The sequence below is a fragment of the Podarcis erhardii genome (genome assembly GCF_964252035.2).
Source record: "Podarcis erhardii genome assembly, chromosome: 2".
In the NCBI taxonomy this organism is placed as follows: domain Eukaryota; kingdom Metazoa; phylum Chordata; class Lepidosauria; order Squamata; family Lacertidae; genus Podarcis; species Podarcis erhardii.
In genome coordinates, this window is record NC_138498.1 from 43,037,485 (window position 1) to 43,055,962 (window position 18,478).

General features: G+C 39.0%; 1 protein-coding gene across 2 annotated transcripts in view; it reads right to left on the minus strand.

The window, feature by feature from the left end:
• The window catches only part of FOXK2 (forkhead box K2), a 30,956-nt gene that overhangs the window by 5,464 nt on the left and 7,014 nt on the right, over positions 1 to 18,478 (minus strand). For both annotated transcript variants that reach the window (XM_081848689.1, XM_081848688.1), the window contains exons 2-5: positions 9,358 to 9,552; positions 3,174 to 3,321; positions 1,425 to 1,571; positions 24 to 217 (exon numbers count right to left, since the gene is read on the minus strand). In XM_081848689.1, the coding sequence (XP_081704815.1) occupies positions 24 to 217; positions 1,425 to 1,571; positions 3,174 to 3,321; positions 9,358 to 9,552 (684 nt within the window). The remainder of the gene's footprint in view (positions 1 to 23; positions 218 to 1,424; positions 1,572 to 3,173; positions 3,322 to 9,357; positions 9,553 to 18,478) is intronic.

Here is an 18,478-nt window from a genome sequence, read left to right on the forward strand (position 1 = left end):
AACCCCCAACTTTGATTCCTTACCTAGAAGAGAGAGGTCCCAGTGGGGTTCTAAAGCAAGGTACTCCTCTCGGCCGCCTTTTCCTAAAAGCCTGCTCTATTAATTTGCTTTCAGAGGCAGGGTCTATCCTCCAGAAGGAGCCTTTGCCTGGTTCTTCCTGGGAACGTGGTACTTTGATGAAATAACGATTCAGAGAGAGATTGTGACGAATTGAATTCTATGGAATATAAAAAATATATAGAAATCATCCATCTCTTCAGTATCAAGCAGAAATATGGCCTAATGCAAAGGTTCCCGCTCCTTGTGAAACCAGTCTCCAGTCACCACATACTCATTTGACAGCAGTCACCCTTTTATCATAACCAACTTTTTCAGCGGTGGAACTATCACTACATAGCCCCACATATTTATTAGATTTTCAGGTCTTGCAGTTTCTCCCTCTTTAACACACGGTTTTGCCTTTTCCTGGTGCTTCAACTGTATTTTTACCTTCTGTCACCTGAAATACTTCAATACAGCAGTTTTAAATTTTACATGCTGAAAAGTCATTTGACATTCTGGTGGCCTTCCATGACTTGATCTTTCAAGCTCTTCACATTACACTCCTAGGATGTACTGAACAATGCTTTCTAGTTTCTTAATAACCAAAACATGAATTTTCCTTTTAAAAAGCTTGGAAATATTCAGGCAACATATGCTGTTCAGGCATGAACAAATACATGAGGATGGCCAAGGATTTTGGTAATAAAGAATTCTCCTCAAACTTCACTGTTTCTCTCCCATTCCATGTCCTCTTTTTTCCTCCTCCTTAAAAATTCCTGCCTCTTTTCCTCTCCCATCCCCTGTGTCTCTCCAATCTATACTGGAATATCCCAAGTTCTGCAACCTTACAATAGCTGCCAACAGACTACGTTATAAAAACAAAAGCACATGTTCAAGATGGTTTTATTAGATGAAGAAGATAAGTAATCCAGTTTGGGGGTTTCTGGAAATAGCATTTGGAGAAGTTGGCACAGAATTTGTGACTCTTACTTAAACTGCTTTGAGGTTTTTTACAATCAAGCAATGAATAAATTTTATGAAATAAATGAATAAATAAGTAACATTCCACTACCAGACATTTAAGGATTTCTCACTTCTCAATTACACTTTTGAAAAACCCTCATCTCCCCCAAAATACATCCATTACTAACCTTTCTATGTGGAAAAGGGTCATGGGAAAAGGGTTAGTTTTACTGAAAGAACCAGTGTACCATTTTAGGTTACTGAAACAGCTAATCATTTTCAAAGCTCTAAAAACCTATTTCACAAAGTTAAACATATAACCAGGGCAGGAGGGGGGCTGTGAAGTCAGTGGCTGAAGTAGTAAGTAAACTAAGTCTTTTTCTGTTTATTTTACTTAAAACAATACTAGTTATGTTTACCTGCCAGCCCTTGTCTGCTGTCCTGTAGTAAGGATAGTTTTTAGTTATGTGCGTATAAATTCCATTTAGTGTAAGTTGCTTATCAGGTGCCATCGTAATTGCTTGTACTATTAGTTGTGCATAGGAATAAGGTGGCTTTGAGTCATCCTATAAAAGAAGATGAAAATGAATACAGTAAAGTTTTCTACAGCAGCTTATCCATTCAGTAACGTAAGAAATACATCAGTTGTGTATTACAATAAAGCTTGAAAATATCAGATAATTCTGGAATAGATTTGCATTGGGAGATATTATGTGTTTGAGAGTTGGGACTGATGTTGATCACAAGTGGAACTTGAGTCAACAGTGTGATACAAAAAAGGCTAATGTAAATATATGCTGCATTAATAGTTTCCATAGTTTCCAAGTCATGGAAAGTAATCATTCCATATTATTCTGCACTATTATTATTCAACCTCAAGTGGAACACCATATCCATATTAATCACAAAACTGGAAGATACCTTGGAAATCAACCCCCACTTAACGTAGGATAAAACTACATTATAGCATAGCTGGCAGCTGACCTTCAAGTCTCTGCTTAAAAACTTCCTGCAAATAAAAGCTCTCTTCAGACAGTTCCATGATCAGATAGTGATCGCCAGTTCCATGATCAGATAGTGCTCGCCAGTAGAAAGTTTCTGCAATGTTTAGTTGCATTCTACTTCCCTGCAGTTTCCATCGATTGTTTGCAGTAGTGCCCTCTAGAGCAACAGAGAACAGGTCTGCTCCATCTTCTGCATGACAGTCCTTCAAATATTGAAAACTGCTATCTTCTCTTTTCTTGGCTAAACAGATCCAGCTCTTTCAAGCATTCCTCATAGGATGGTTTCCAGACATCAAAATTCCATTAGCGTGCACACACTCAAGCTTGTCAATACAGCACCCACAACTTTAAACTACATTACTATGGTGTACTGAGATGTTTTTAAAATATGAATGAATGAATGATCCAGTACAGAAGTGCTCAGAACAGTGACTTCCCATGATATATAGACATACTGGAATGAGTTCAGAGGAAGGCAACAAATACAGCTGCTGCTTTGGAAAACAAGTCCTATTATTATAAAGAAAGGTTGAAAGAACTTGGCATGTTTAGACTGGAAAAGAGAGGACTGAGGGGTAACAAGATAGCACTCATTCAAATACCTGAATGGCTGTCACACAGAAGAGGACAAAGACTTGCTCTCTATTGCTCCAAGTGGGCAGATCTAGGAGGGGTAGTGGGCTTTTCTTCACTGAAGGTCTCCAAGCAAAAGCTAGACAGTCATCTGTTGAGGATGTTCTAGCTCTGGATTTCTTGCATCAAGCAGAGAGTTGGACTACATTGCCTACAAGGACCCCTTTAACTCTGTGGTTGCATATTTGATGCCTTTTCGTTTTGAAACTAACTTTTATAGGCTTTAGCATTTTCAATATTCCAACACACAGAATGGATATAATTTGAAAGATATTTTAGAAAATCACTTGACAACAAAAAAGAAAATTGTGAAAGTATAATCTTCTAGCTTTATGATACTTTCTTAGCATTCCGTAGCATCTAAACTAAATACAGCACAGATATAAAGGATACATGCTGTTTTCTATTTCAAACTACTAAACCACATATAGTTATTATTGCTACTTTTGCTTTTTCCAACCAATACATTTCCATTAGTGTAACACAGAACTCAAGAATCAATGCTACAATATTGATTCCAATCAAACTTACCTTTGGGCTATCTCCACCAGATGCTTCTTTGTCATTTTCTGACTGTGAATTGTCAGCCACTAGATGTAGGTCAGATGGTATTACACGGCCCATTTTGTACCCTGAAGAACCTGCACCACGAGGGCTAGATGGGCAGGAATTTGCAGCACTGTAGAATAGGAAGAGTATATCCATTACAGAGTATATCCACCCACTAATTAAAAATATCAAACACCCCTGGTTACAAAATAAATCATGCAATTAAGAACCTGCAATCATTTCCACAATAACCCTTATAAGTCTCTCAGCATTGTGAACTTTAGTAGTTATGGGGGAAGGAATCACTGGGATCTCTTTCATAAAGATAACATTAACCACTATTTTATGAATGTGATGTTTCTCTAACGCAGTGTTTCCCAACCTTGTGCCTCCAGCTGTTTTTGGACTACAATTCCCATCATCCCTTGCCACTGGTCTTGCTAGTCAGGGATGATGGGAGTTGTAGTTCAAAAACAGCTGGAGGCACAAGGTTGGGAAACACTGCCGGAGTCTAACGAAATTGAACTTACAAGTAAACATTTTTAGAAAACTGTTCTTCAGAGTCTAGTGCTTTACTTGTGTCTACAATAGTATATATGAAAATGGATGGACAAGCCTTAAACAAGGATGTGGTATCTCAAAATGTAGAACTACACAAGTAGGACAAGTACAGCTGCAGAAGAAACTGCTCAGTTGAAACTCATAGAGTACAAAATTCAATGTGGTGAGACAAAGAGCCTTGACAAAGCCTGGGTAAAAAGATCACACTGTCAAATCCAGTTTCTCTTATAGGACATAGTGCTTGGAAAAAGAGATAGAGGCTAAATTTGCTAATTCACTGATGCCTTGATGAAAATACTCCATGTAAACAGTGGTTACAGCACAAATCTGAATGCTCTTTTTGAGGGGAAAAGAGAGGGGTCACTCACCAATGAAGGCAGTAGTGAGTGACATATGGGAAGAAGCAGGCTTTACTTTCCTGTTACTATTAGATTAGGAAAATGTTAACATCTTGGCAGAAGTCTCACATGCTCTCAATATAGAGAAAACAATCCCTCTTAAGGTCAAGAAATGTTTGATTCTACCTAGTTTTTCAAAAAGTGTGGTGCTGCCCTCTAGCAAGTGTGAAGAGCAGCCAGCCTTCGTTTCAACTTGGAAGCTGCGAGGCCTTCAAACAACATCTTCCAACAGCCCATGGGAGGCTTGACAGGTTGAGGGAGGGAGGTAATTATTGTTTTAGCGGTAAAGTGGTCCAAATGCTGGTTTTTAATGCCACAGCTGCATCCTCCTGCATGGCTGCAAGACTATAAAGAGACAGAAGAGTCTCCAGGCTGTAATCTGGCAATCTTACTAGATGCCAGGATTGCGTGTTAAATATGGAAGTGGTTGCATATAGGTGCCAACTGTCACATATTAGTTTGGAATAGATATCTGTACACGTAGGCAAATGTCTCACATGTGTCCAGTGACTACAGTCAGATCAAATGAGGAACTACATTCAGGATGGTAACCTTAGGAATGCAAAGAATTGTTTTAGGTGCATTTCCCTGTCTTCAGTAGTTTAGATTTGAGGTAGCTGAGGACACACCAGTAATGCACACCAGTTACAAAAGAAATGCTACAATGATCTAAATCCTCTTCAGGATATAGTGGACTATGGTGAGAAGGGCAGTAAACCAATACAAAAGATTTCAAAAAAGGATGATATAAGTAAACATATAATTTGTTTATTCTTCACAATGAACAATACCAAAAACTTTGTTAGATCGGATAATACAACAGAGACTAAAGATCAACCTGTGGAGAAAAGGGAACCAACTGACTCCTGAGCTACTGTTGTTAAGAAGTCTCTTTTGCTGCATGCCCACAATAGTACTGACTTATGGGCCTATTTCAGCATTTCAAACTATCGACTTTATTTGTGGAAGTTTTCAGAATGAACTTATTTTTAAAAAGCATTCAAGATGTTGACTATGTAGCTTCTAAAATGTACAACTGATAAACAAATCAGCTTTAGAAAAGCACCTGCATGACAAAGACATACCCACCCCTGAACAGGATCACTATCCAGACAACAGTCAGCTATTGTCAACCCAGCTATTAGCTGGAGAATAAGCCCACATAATGGCTCCATCTTCCATTTCAGCAAACACTATGGTGAGATCCAAACACACTATCTACATGTGTGAGTGGAAAGAGCTTCCTTTCATGTGCAGGGGGAAAGGCAGTATCTCCATTGACAACAGTCCCTCTTGAGATTCTGCTCCAAAGGATCTTCAGCCTTTGGATGGGATTTTCTGGGTGGAGGCTGAGACTTAATGGAGTGGAAAGCTTAAAAGTTCCTGTGTGCAAAAGGAGGAGGGATTCAAATAAATTTTGACCCTTGCCTACAGGTTCTCAATAGGGCCTCCACCCAATTAAAAAGAAATTAACAGCATGCAATTTTAAATTAATTAAATTTGTCTATGACAACAAATAGTTTTGAAGAGAACAAAAAGCCATTTGATGATGCATGTGCATGTCATAGCAGATAATGTCTTAGAATATTAATTCTTTTTATGTTAAACAAAGAAAATGAATGCTTTTTCTAAGATGGTGCCTGCCATGTGTAGGTGGTTGGTGTTTTTTAAAGTACTTATATATAATTATTATTTTTACATGTGCTGCCCATTTAATAAGGGCACATTTTAGTCAGCCAATTTAAACTTACCTTAGCCAATTTAGCTTAGTTTTTAATATAGATCTTATCTGGTAATATAGTTGGAGTCAATAATTTATGCAGCTCCAATCAGTACTGTGAAGATACTGTAAGGAGGAATCTTAAAAGCCTGATTTACCCTTGATCTTTCATAATTAATGCATTTTGAGTCTTTAAACACAGACGTTTGGTATCACCATTGGGGGAAAAGTTCCATGAAAAATATTGGCATCTCTGGGTCTTCCTTTTACCTTGTTCATATAAATGTGCAGGGTGACACACAGAAGTTCTAGTCAGTTCTCCCTTGAGAAAGATTATATGGTCACAATTGCTTCTCTTGAGATATGTTGTTTATGTTTTGTTCTGATAGGAAAGAATTTGCATGGACGAATGTTTGTTTTGATACCAAGAATCAACCAATGTGATTTTATATTTATGTGCCTCAGAAGCTGCTGGACATGCTTTATTTTGACAAAGCAACTGGAATAAAATGTGTAATGTATTATAATTTCCCAAAAATAACACATGCACAAAAAGCTAATTTAAAATAAAACTCCAGGGTGCCTGTAAGCAACTACACTGTGTGATTCTCATTTTAGCTACAGAACCTCACTGCCATTTCAGCTCCCCATGACCTCCAGGAGTAGCTTTTTTGGGGGCAGGGCAGTGATGAAAGATTGTGGTAAGAAGGGGAGTTGGGAACACACACAAAAGTCACAGCATGTGCACAGAATGCTGCATGGACAATTCTTTAGATTTCAGCATTTATAATGTAGTGCCTTTCCTAAATTGTTCTCAAAGCAGCCATGACTATTATTTTTAATGCTGTAAAGCTGAAAAGCCTTGTAATGTTTTTGAACTTATTTTGAATACTATTTTTAATGCTATAAAGTTGAAAAGTCCTCCCTCTCCTCCCTACAATCTGCTCTGGAGGGTTGGGAAGAAACCCAGAAAAGGTGTGCACAGGAGCACATGGGGAAAGGAAAGGGAGGGAAAATTCTACTGCATGAACAGGGATGATCCTTTAAGGTCAATGACTTCATTGGATACAGCCCACATATGCTAGGCAACACAAAGACAACTGTAATAGATCTACAGAAGCATTTTGATTCATTACTTGTTATGTATACACTGCAGACTGAGTTAAAATCAACCACACACATTTTTCACTGAACATACTACTACACACAAATCATGATTCCAAAGTCTCAGCTCAAGTCAGTTTTGCCACTTTTGTGGTGCAAAACCAACTTAAATATTCTTAAATGTACTCTGCACATTCTAGCTGCTTAAAATATTTTGCAAATGACATCCAAATTGCCTTTGCATCCTTGGTAAAATGATTTAGTTAAATTGCAATTAGAGATGCCTGCATACCCAACTTTTCTCCCCAAAAGAGATCAATTATTTGCAAGTGTTCCAAGTGAACGCTCAAAAAGGATCAAGACCATACAAGCAATCACTTTCAGCTCTTGCAAGGAACCAGAGTCCTCTGCCATCTCATCCCCTTCTACTACTTTAGGGTCTCAAAACCAACCCAGGGCAGGGATGTGGTAGACATTTTCCCACATCCCACCCCAACCTCCAACTGGAGAAGGCACTGAGGGTCAGGGACACTGAGAAATCCCACAGAACAAAAACAAGAAGGACATGCAAGCTGGAACTAATACTTTTCTTAATCTAATACTTTTTATTTTAGTATTTTCTTTTTGAAAGTGTTACCATAAAACACAGTATTGCATTGCATCCAACTAAGTCACTGCTTAAACAGAATGACACAGTGGAATTTCCCTTCCGTTCCTCCCCCATGTGCTTCCCCCTCAAATCTCCAGAGTAGATTTGGGGGTACAGGGAAGACGGAGAAGTTCAGTTGTGTCGTTTGACTCATGCAGTTTGCTTAACTGAATTCATAGCGATTAAGATAGTCAACACAACAGAAACACCTGTTTGTGAGGTGTTGGCTGACCATTATATAAACAGAAACACCTTTGGCTCCCTCCCCCATATTTGCATTTGCGATGTTAAGACTTTTCGTCTCAGCAATTTTTCATATCTTAGTCAACCATTCCCTACTAGAGAGAGAGCACTTCTTGGAGGCAAAAAAAATAGCTGATATAAAAAATATCAGATGAGTTTCCCCACATTTTAATTAACTGAATTATCAATACAACTCAACAATATATGCATAAGCTTCAAACAAAATAAATAAAGATGGCTTATTAGGGAGATGGTCCATGTTGTTAAGTGACTTTGAGCATGCCCACCACCCATATAAAACCAGCTATTAGGTTACTACATAGCCAACAGTTATCATGGTTCTTAAACTCAATCTAATGTTCCCAGGAATCCCAGCAGGTATGAATCATTGGTTCACAAAATGTTCCAAGTCTGACAATTTCTAAACACTCACATATTGAAAGCCAAACTAGACACAACAGCAGCAGACCTCTCCTTTTACATGCAGATTTTCCCCAATCATGTAGTTTAGGAGCAAAGGGGGCATGTGAGTGGGAACTGCAGAACCTTCCATCCACATCCACCGTTAAAACTCCCTACTCTCAACCATTCAAATTGTTCTCTCAGCCAGGCTCCAGTAGCAGAAGCAAGCCTGGCTGGGAGAAAAAGCACTGGAGAGTAGTGGCTGCAGGAAGTTAAGTGATCCTGGAAGGTATTCAGCACCACTCACCAGAATGCCTCTCTTCCTCTTAAAATTGAACCATCTGTCAGGACCCACACTCTTGTTAGCGTCTTCCTAATCCATCAAACTAGCAGCACCAAAAGGAAAGGTGCTGGAGACTGGCCCAGGCCACAGTGGTTTAGATCCTGCACCCTTGAACGAGAAATACTTGGCTTGGATCCTCCAGAGCCTGAAACTCAAAAGCCTGAACCCACCCAAGGAAGTAACTCTCTTCATGACAGGAACCCGAATCACCATGTTGGCCCACCCATCACTACAGGCAGTTAGCCCAGAGAAAAGTGTTATGAGTGGAGAAGGAAGAATGCTGGGCTGCAAGCTAAGAGTCCTGCTGCTTTAAGGTCTTCTACACCTTAAGGAAAGGAAAGTGCTTTGGAAGCTGATCTGCAGACATAAAAGGATTTAGTTCAATCCTAGCTTTTGTGGTTAGTTTGCTCACTTGGAGCTTTCCATGGTACTGTCTTGCCCCATGGGCGTACTATCAAGGTAAGCAAAGGGCATCCTCTCTCACCTACTTTATATATAATTGAGGCAAACCCACAATGTCTGAAACCATCACCTCTAGTTTGGCCTTGAGCGATCCATAGTACTGTAAATTCAAGTAAGACCAGCACAATTAGGTGGCTGAAGAGAAGGTGCAAGTCTACAGTTTATTTCCAGGTCAAGATGAGCAAGTTTTATTGCACAAATGAAAACTTCAAGTGATGTATACTTCATATTAAATTCTGTGGTCCTATATTAATTGTGCATGCAGTATCACAATGTGTAAATACCTGATGGTTCCTGTGGGAGAAGGGAGAGGGCTGATCAGGTGAGCCATGTTGTCTGGAATGTTTATTGTTAGGGGAGAGATCTGGGGTTGCACAGGTTTCACTGGGGACTGCGGGGACTCCTGTTTTTCTCTTTTTTCATTGGATAAAGCTGTAAATGTTATCTTGATGTTTGTGCTGGGAAACCTGAATGTACATCTGCAAAATAAAAACAAAATGCACTTATTAATTGGAAGAGTATAAATTTTTATTATTTGCATAATTTCATCAGTATTACTTTACCCTAATAAAATGTTAGTTGTAAAGTGTTATTTCAGGTTACAAAATGAGCAATTACTATTTGCAGTTTTTAAAAAGTCTTAATACAGAGAACTGAACACACATATAAAGACCAAAACTAGCATTCACAGAAATAGCATAGTATTATGAAAAGATAGGTTTGAATCAAAAGCCTTAGTCCTACAGTGACCTAAAATTGGTTAGGAAATGATCCATACTTCATAAAAGGGCATACATTAAAAACCTCAAGAACTCTTTTTTTTTTTTTTTTTTTAGGTTACTGCCCTTTTCTCTAGTTTCTGGAGAAAATTTCAAAATGCAGTACATAGTGTCTTGGGGTGTGTATGTTATATTCTGGGTGGATGGGTAGTGTGTAAAACTGAAATCACGTCTAGTCAGAACAACCCCCTAGAACCACTTCTACATGAAAAATCTTACCTGCTAGAGCCAGTGTGAGATCTCACCTGAGATATCGCAAAAGCATCCATAGCCCACACAAGAGTTTCCCAGAGTCCAAGGTTGAGAAATTAAAAGCTCTTTCCACGCAGGAAAACTCAGCAAGCAAACAGCTTTTAAACTCTCCACCTCGCATGCATTTAATTTGTGTGGTATCAGCTGGCCAGCTGCCAAGCGCATAGAACTGTGATTGTGCAAGTTAAATGTGTGCAAGTTGTGATCCTACAGTATGGCAGGATTACAACCAACTTGTTCAGCTGAGATAACTCTGACAACCAGGGGCTGCTTCAAACAGTTGAATGTCATGGAGGTGGAGGAAGAAATAACTATAGAAATACTGTATTCTTTATTCCTGATACATTTTGAAATCTGCTCTTTCATGGACATAGACCTAGTTTGTTAAAGCTATAATTAATCGTTATCCACATTAGTCAATAATATAAATACATACACAGTCACACAAAATAGCTTTCTTATCTGAATATTTCAAAGGATATCTCCAACATATATTACACAGTTACAAAGGTACAGAAATCAGAAACCAAAACAACCCAGTGATTGGAACACCTATGAAGGTAACAAATAATGAAAAGCATACCCCACCCCCACCCCAAATCTCCTTCTCATAGTACTAGAACTCTGGGTTACTCATTGAATCAGGGTAGGTTCAAGATGGATGACAGTGCTTTTCACAGTGCTTAACTATGGCAATAGTAATACTGTGTCGGGACACAGGTGGTGCTGTGGGTTAAACCACAGAGCCTAGGACTTGCCGATCAGAAGGTTGGTGGTTTGAATCCCTGTGACGGGGTGAGCTCCCATTGCTCGGTCCTTGCTCCTGCCATCCTAGCAGTTCGAAAGCACATCAAAGTGCAAGTAGATACCGTAAATAGGTACCGCTCCAGCATGAAGGTAAATGGCGTTTCCGTGCGCTGCTCTGGTTCACCAGAAGCGGCTTAGTCATGCTGGCCACATGACCCGGAAGCTGTACGCCGGCTCCCTCGGCCAATAAAGCGAGACGAGCGCTGCAACCCCAGAGTCGGTCACGACTGGACCCAATGGTCAGGGGTCCCTTTACCTTTAATACTGTGTCAGATGGCTTTAAAAGGGAATTAAGACAAAATCATGGAAGTGAAGTCTATTAAAAGATATCAGCTATATTTTCCTAGTGGTGCAACAATAAAGCTGCTAGCACATTTGCAAAGCCAGCAGGGTTGTGAATGGTTTCAAATGGGATGGGGGACCATTCATGCATTGCAGGGGGTTGGGCTAGATGACCCTCAGGGTCACTTCCAACTCTACAATTCTATGATTCTATGACAAGCAAACGGACTCAGGTTCAGAGGCACTATACCAGATGTTGAGGACAGGCAGCAGGGAAGGGTAGCCCTAACTGAAGCCCTAACTGTGAGCTTCCTAGAAACACTTGGCCTCTGGAAGCAGAATGCTGGACTAGATGGAGAGTTGGAGTGATCCAAAAGAGTTCTTATTTAGACTGAAATTAAGATGGACAACCAACTTCTCCATAAACTGGACCAAATTTCCTCCCTACGCTATATGTATTTTTACAAGCACGACACCCCACAAGTTTAGCTTATACCAATTTTTCAATAAAAATAATTTCAGGCCAAGAGCAACTAACACCAATTGAAGCCACTTCTGGAAAACATACGTCACTTGCAATTACAAATCCTACCATACTTTGCAACATTAAACCATATAAAATTTAAACTTCCAAGGCTACCAAAGAAAAGAGCTCTAAAGAAACCAAACACAGCATCCTTGCACAGACTGAAAGGAACCCTGAAAGAAATCTGCCTGCAGGCAGTAGTTACTGTAGAAACCAAGCTCTTCATCGTTTTCCTCCAAGCAGAAGACACAAAAGAGCTGGAAAGCAGGGATCGATGGGAAGCAGCTTATAAAGCTGCTTGTCACATCAGCTGCAGGAAAACCAGACACTAATTCATTAAAACTACCCATGTAATGCCTCTGGAATTTGAGGCTCCATCGTCTGCGAGTACAAAAGAAACTCTGCCTATGGAAACGCTGCACTTTTAAGTATTTGGCATCTTTCAACACAAAAGCTAAACACAGGCTGGTTGTGTGGTCTCTAAATTTCATCTTCAACCTTAAGAACATGAATGAATATAATTTGTCTGAAAGAAGACTGCATGTCTACACTTGCTTCAGATTTATAAATGGCTGTTTCAGCATCTTAAACAACTTATGCCACTTTGAAGTAATAGAACAGTTGCTTCAAAATCAAGCCAACTTTTCCTCTTTCAGTATATTATTATTTCCTGCTGTTAAATTAATTCATATCGTAAGCAGAAAAGGATTTTCTATTCTATAACCACTGTATCTATGTTTCCATGTGAGAAGGTCAACAAACAAAAAGCTGTGCCCTTCTATTAGACACTTACCCAACTTTTCATTCATATGCAAGCAGGTAGGCGTCTCTTTGGTGTAGTAACATTTAGGCCACATCACACCAATCAACAGCATACATTTCAAGCAGCCACTTCTAAGTTTTGACTAAATTTCTGGATAAACACTTTTTTTCTGTCAGAAAAGTTCTCATAATACCAAAAAGAAGACAACAAGCCAGATGTTTTTAGGAGTATGTTTTTAGAAGCATATAACTTGGCATCTTCACCTGAACACAAAATTAAGGCTATATACTGAGATAATGTGGCTGTGTTTACTGTGATTTGGAGAGTACATTATTTATATCCCATCTTTTTTCCATGTATGACATACATACAAGGCATTCATTTTTCAAAAAGTCATCTAAGAGAAGACTTTTTCCTTTTGGTATCTGTATTTTTTCTTTTAAAAAAATAGTGATTAGCCACTATTTCTTGCCAAAGGCATCTCAAAGCAACTTACAACCAACCAACCGACCAACCAACCAACCAACCAACCAAAAACCCATATAGATACATTAAAATGAAGAAGAAAATACTATTATATACTACCCTAATTTTCAAGCAATGAGAGATTCCAGGCAGGGGTTCCATGCACTTACCCAAGGTTTGGTTTCCTAGAAATAAGAGACAGCAGAGACTGTGGTGTCTTTAGGGTATTTGGTTTATTTACTCATATATAGAACCTGAACATAAGCTGGAGAGGCTTACAGCATTAACAACACTCCAAAATTTCTTGTTTTTCCCATAGTCACAGGCTTGGATTCTAGCAGAAATCAAGCATGTCTCTCTCCCAGCTTCTGCTGCTGCCAGGTTCTGCCTGTATTGGATGTAAATTGCTTTTATGTATCTGCTGGTGCTTTAAATTGTTTATATATATAAGGTTTTAATTGCTTTTATTATAAAAGTTTTATACATGTAACTGTTCTGGTGTGTTTAATACAAGCAATTGCTCCATATGTTTTTACTGTATTGTAAATTGCTTTGGGGTGTGTCATGGGAAGTGTTCACAAATGAAATGAATAATAATTAAAAAATAATGAACACATCAGATTTCAAATGGTCTCCCATCCAGGCACCAACCAGATCCAGATCTGCTTACGGTAGTTTTGGATGCCTGCCTTGAGCGCCTTTCAATTAGTGATTGAAAGATCAGTCTTTTTCCAGTCAGTATCACTTTCATATGTATTCAATCACAAATCCATTCTTTTTTATTAAAAAAAAAAACTGCACTAAAATGCATTGACAATATGCATTCTGTGTATATTTTTCTGAACCACAACTGCACTGCAAAATATGGCAAAGTATGCAATGTACTGATTCATGTATCAGTGCAAGAATGGCAAAATAGGCTGGTTCACTCTGAAATGTAGACCAAACATAATTCTCCCCATCCAACTTCCAATGCATGTATAAAATGGGAACGTAAGAAGCCAAGGACATAGGCTGGTAGGCTCATTTGTTCTAACTCTTGATGCTAATTCCATCTAGCCCAATGTTTTATTTAGACATGTTTACTGTAGTTTCTGAAGGGAACAATAAAATTAAAAACCTGGACTGTACTTCAAAATACTGTGATTCTATAATGTGACTATATTGTGCAAATCTTATGCAAGCCATTTTGAGAGCCTTTTCTTACTACAAAACGAGATATATTAAATCAAACAAACACACTGTTCAATTCATGGAATCATACATTTTATGCACTCTTACTTCTGAAGGAGGAATCTATGAATGATGCAAGCTGCTGCAGTAGCCAACATAACAACAAAGCAGTGTTGTTTTCAGCAATATACAGCACAGGTTACGGCCTAATTAATCTGTAAGCTTTTAGTTCCACAGTCTCCTAGACAAGCCCAGTCAGCATATGGTCCAACAAGATCAGCATATCACTTAAACTTAACAACCCATGAAGCAGTGCACCTAAGCATTCTTCAGATTAACCATTAAGAGCATCTACTTTTCAACAGTTTTCTAAGCACATCATTTTGGACATATTCCTACAGATTTGCTACTTTGACACACTATACTTAAAACTTGCCCCACTGAAATCTGATTAATGCCTGACAATAAGAGCAGACGAACCACTCATTTTCAATAGCCTCTCAAGTCCTATGCCAGTGTCTCCCAAATCTTGACCTTATGCCACCCTCGTGAGCTTATTCTGTATTCTATCCCCACCCCAAATCCAGCATTATTAAGTCTGTTCCACAGCTGGGTGTGCGGAGATCCTTGCATACAGTCATGTACATGCAACTTGCTGGTGTTCACAAAAATCTGTGGACTGCGGAACTAACTGATTACTAGCATTAGAAAAGATAGCAAGCCATATCTGATACTTCCTAAAACAGGAGCAGGCAATGTGGTGCCCTCCAAAAGTTTTGGACTCCAACTCCCATCAGCCACAGCTACATGGCACAAATGGTAAGAGATTATGACTACTGTAGTCTACAATATCTGGAAGGCACCACACTGGCTATCTCTGTCCTAAAACCATATATAGGAGAACACCATTAGAACAAAGCAGGTCATCAAAGCAGTCAGAGGGGAAGCAGCCATCCTCACAAATCCAGGGAGAATCCTCTAAAAGCTCTTCTAGCATTAATACTACTACTACTACTACTACTACTACTACTACTAATAATAATAATAATAATAATTTGTACCCTTCCCATCTGACTGGGTTGCCCCAACCACTCTGGGCGCCTTCCATCTAATATAAAAACACAATAAAACATCAAACATAAAAATCCACCCATGTATTGACACCTTTTCCAGGCCAAGCCCACATTGGGAGAATCACTGCTTTATGAGGCAGATAATATCAACCAAAGCACAAGAACCTGCTTTTTTTCCCTGCCAAGACCTCCACACCAGTAGGTGTGCTGCTAGTGTGGCGATGGCAAAATGCAGCTGAGTGGAAGTGTGGCTGGCAAAGGATAAAGTCCTACCTTGCTGAAATGGCAGCTTTGTACCTCTAAGATGGTACAAAGACTTACATTCAGTACCTCAAACTGCTGTCTATACAAAGGATTGGTGTGCAAGAATCGAAGCACTTGTGGTTAATGTTAACCAAGCATATAGTACAGTCAATGAGCCAAGCTTTAGGCTGCCCCAGAAAAGGGGGTTGTATGTATCTAACTTATTTATGTTAGAGAGGTACAAGGTACTTACTGCAGAGCTATCCAAGGTTTAACACAAGAATCCAAGTAGAGAATGTAAAATTACTTAGCAAAAAACAATCAAAATTTCAAGTAAACAGTGCTTATATTTATCTTAATGACAACTTGTTGAAACAAATGAGGAAATCAATTGTTATTTTTTAAAGAAAAAAATCAGTGACACCATCTATATTCTGTTAAGAAATACAGATGGACATCTTATGTAGGGTTCAGTTCCAAGAGATTATAGTTAAAATTAACCAAAATTTGTCTGGGTTCAGACAAAGCCTAATAAGCTAATAAAAGCAAACAACCAGGGACAGCACCATAAAAATCCAAACACAGTAGGTAAATAAACAAAATTAAAATGATATTTAAACTCTCAGGAAAACAAAAGGGCCTTTGCTCCAATTGAAGATAGGCACAACTCAAGCTTCCCTGGAGGTGTGATTCATTAAACATGGCACAAAAGTAACCCATTCTCCAGTTGCCACCTACTTTATCAGTGACAGCAGAACTACCCCAAAAAGGACCTTAATGATGACCTTAAGGCAGGAGCATGCTCATATTGAATAAAGGTAAGCATCAGTACTTTGACTCATGTCCAGTAAGGGCAGGGAACCAGATATATGTCTCAGCATCAACAAGGTTTCAGCCCCAACACCTGGTTTTCAGTTAGCACTCTCATAGCAGTATTTTGCTCTAACAGCAGTTTCTGAATTCTCTTCAAAGTCAATGCTATGTATAATGCATTGTGATAGTCTAACCAGGAGGTTGCCAGGCATAGTTAACTGAGCTAGATTCCCTCTGTACAGGAAGAATTCAAACTTGTGTAAGGCACTCTGTGCCCCTGCCAGTTACAAAGCTGGATGGAGGACCACCTCCAGAACACAAACCTGCTCTTTCAGAAGAAGGGCCAGTTCACCCAGAACAGTTTCTACATCACTAAACTGGACAAATGAATCACCTACCAACAGCACCTCCATCTTCTCTAGACTGAGGACCATATTAGTTGTGATAGTTTCAGCCAGCACAATGAATACCAGTAAAGCAATGAGGCTTCCCCCCCACCCTCTGCAAGACCCCAAAACCAGCTCTTGGGGGTCAGGAGAACAACAAATGAGGGGGGGTGATTGTTCCACTTGGCAAACAACATTGAATTCCTCCGAGATTGTTTATTGACTCTCATTCAGTCTATAATCAAACCCAGATGCTGAACTTAAATTGCCTTCCTTGAATCAGCTGAAAATGAAAGTAGTGCTGGGTTTCACTCACTTATTGATGGCACTTAATATATAAAACAGCATGTGGGACAAGATGGAACCCTGCAGGACCCTATAGCATAAATGCCCTTGAACGAAGCACCACTTTCTAGAACTAGCTGTTCAGATAGGAATAGAAACACCATAACATTGTATCCCAAATTTCCAAACTGACAGTCTGAAAAAAGAAAATGATTTCTTTTTAAAAACATAAACATAACAGTTTTTCTGGAGGAAAGAAATGTGTGGCTTCATTGAACTCAGTGGGACTTTATTTCTGAATCAAGATGCTTAGGATCATGCTACATAGTTTCTTGGATTATTGAAACAAGCTTAAACAGACTTGCATTCCACAAAGCAAACTGCGCTTTGAATTTGCAAAATTCAGTAGGTGATCATCAGAATGTTGTTGCTTTCACACAACTGAAACTATAGATTTCAAGACATACAGAAACAAACACTTTAGGGAAAAGTCCTCAAAGTATGGTCTGAAGACATGTGAGGCCAGTACCTAGCTGAAGCTAAGGTCAGTGCCTGTATGGAAGTTTGGTGATATATAAATGCAAATAGGGAAATAAAAATTCTGTCTACATTTTTGTTATAGTATTCACAGAGTTGATAGCAAGTGGCAATACCTACCTTTACCTTTATAGCATGCTATCTAGAAATAGAAACCCAGGACTGCATAAGGAATGTTGAGATAAGATGCAGCTTCTCCTTTCAAAATCACCCCAAAACCAGAATCACTATTTTCTTCTTTGGAGGGAAACTACAATGACTACAAAAATAGCTTAATAATTATTATCTCTTCATTCAGTATGCAGTCTGTGTGTCATCTACTGATTATTATGTGAATGTCAATGTCTACCCCTCCCATGCAATGCTGCAAGTCACTCCAAGACAGAGAGGCAAGCCCAGCAAAACTAAAGTCAACAGGTATATCCTCACCAATCTAAAGAGTAACTGGAGAGAAAAATTAATTTGATGGAAAGAGAAAAGAAGTATGCTGCCACTATATTATCACTCATGCTTGTTTACAAGCTCTGTTTACAACACAAACACATCCATGAAATTTTCTGCAAAACTAAGTGGGAATATAGTTGCCAATGCTATTTATTGTATTTAACAGAAAATTTCTGCTCATGCTATGTGACATAGTGCAATGGGCAGAGCTATAGTGAAGGCTGCCATCATGTAACCTCTGCTATAATTTTCAGGATCCAGCTACAAGCATCATCAAAAATCAAAGTTCCTCCTTTTAGTAACACTTCCTGCTGCTGCTTTTGTTACCCCAATTTTGTTTTATGACACGGATCCAGCATTAGTAGCCTCAGTAATTACCCACAATAGATTAAGTAAGGTGCAAAACATCTTAGCAAAACCTGAACCACTTTACAATCCATGCTGCCTTCATCATGACTTAGTTAACACTCTTATAGTGCAACCCTGTAACACTGGTTTCTTATTTATAATATTTTTTGAGCGGGTGGGACTCTGTTAAGCTACATTGGGTCCCTTCCATTACAATATTTACTATGTA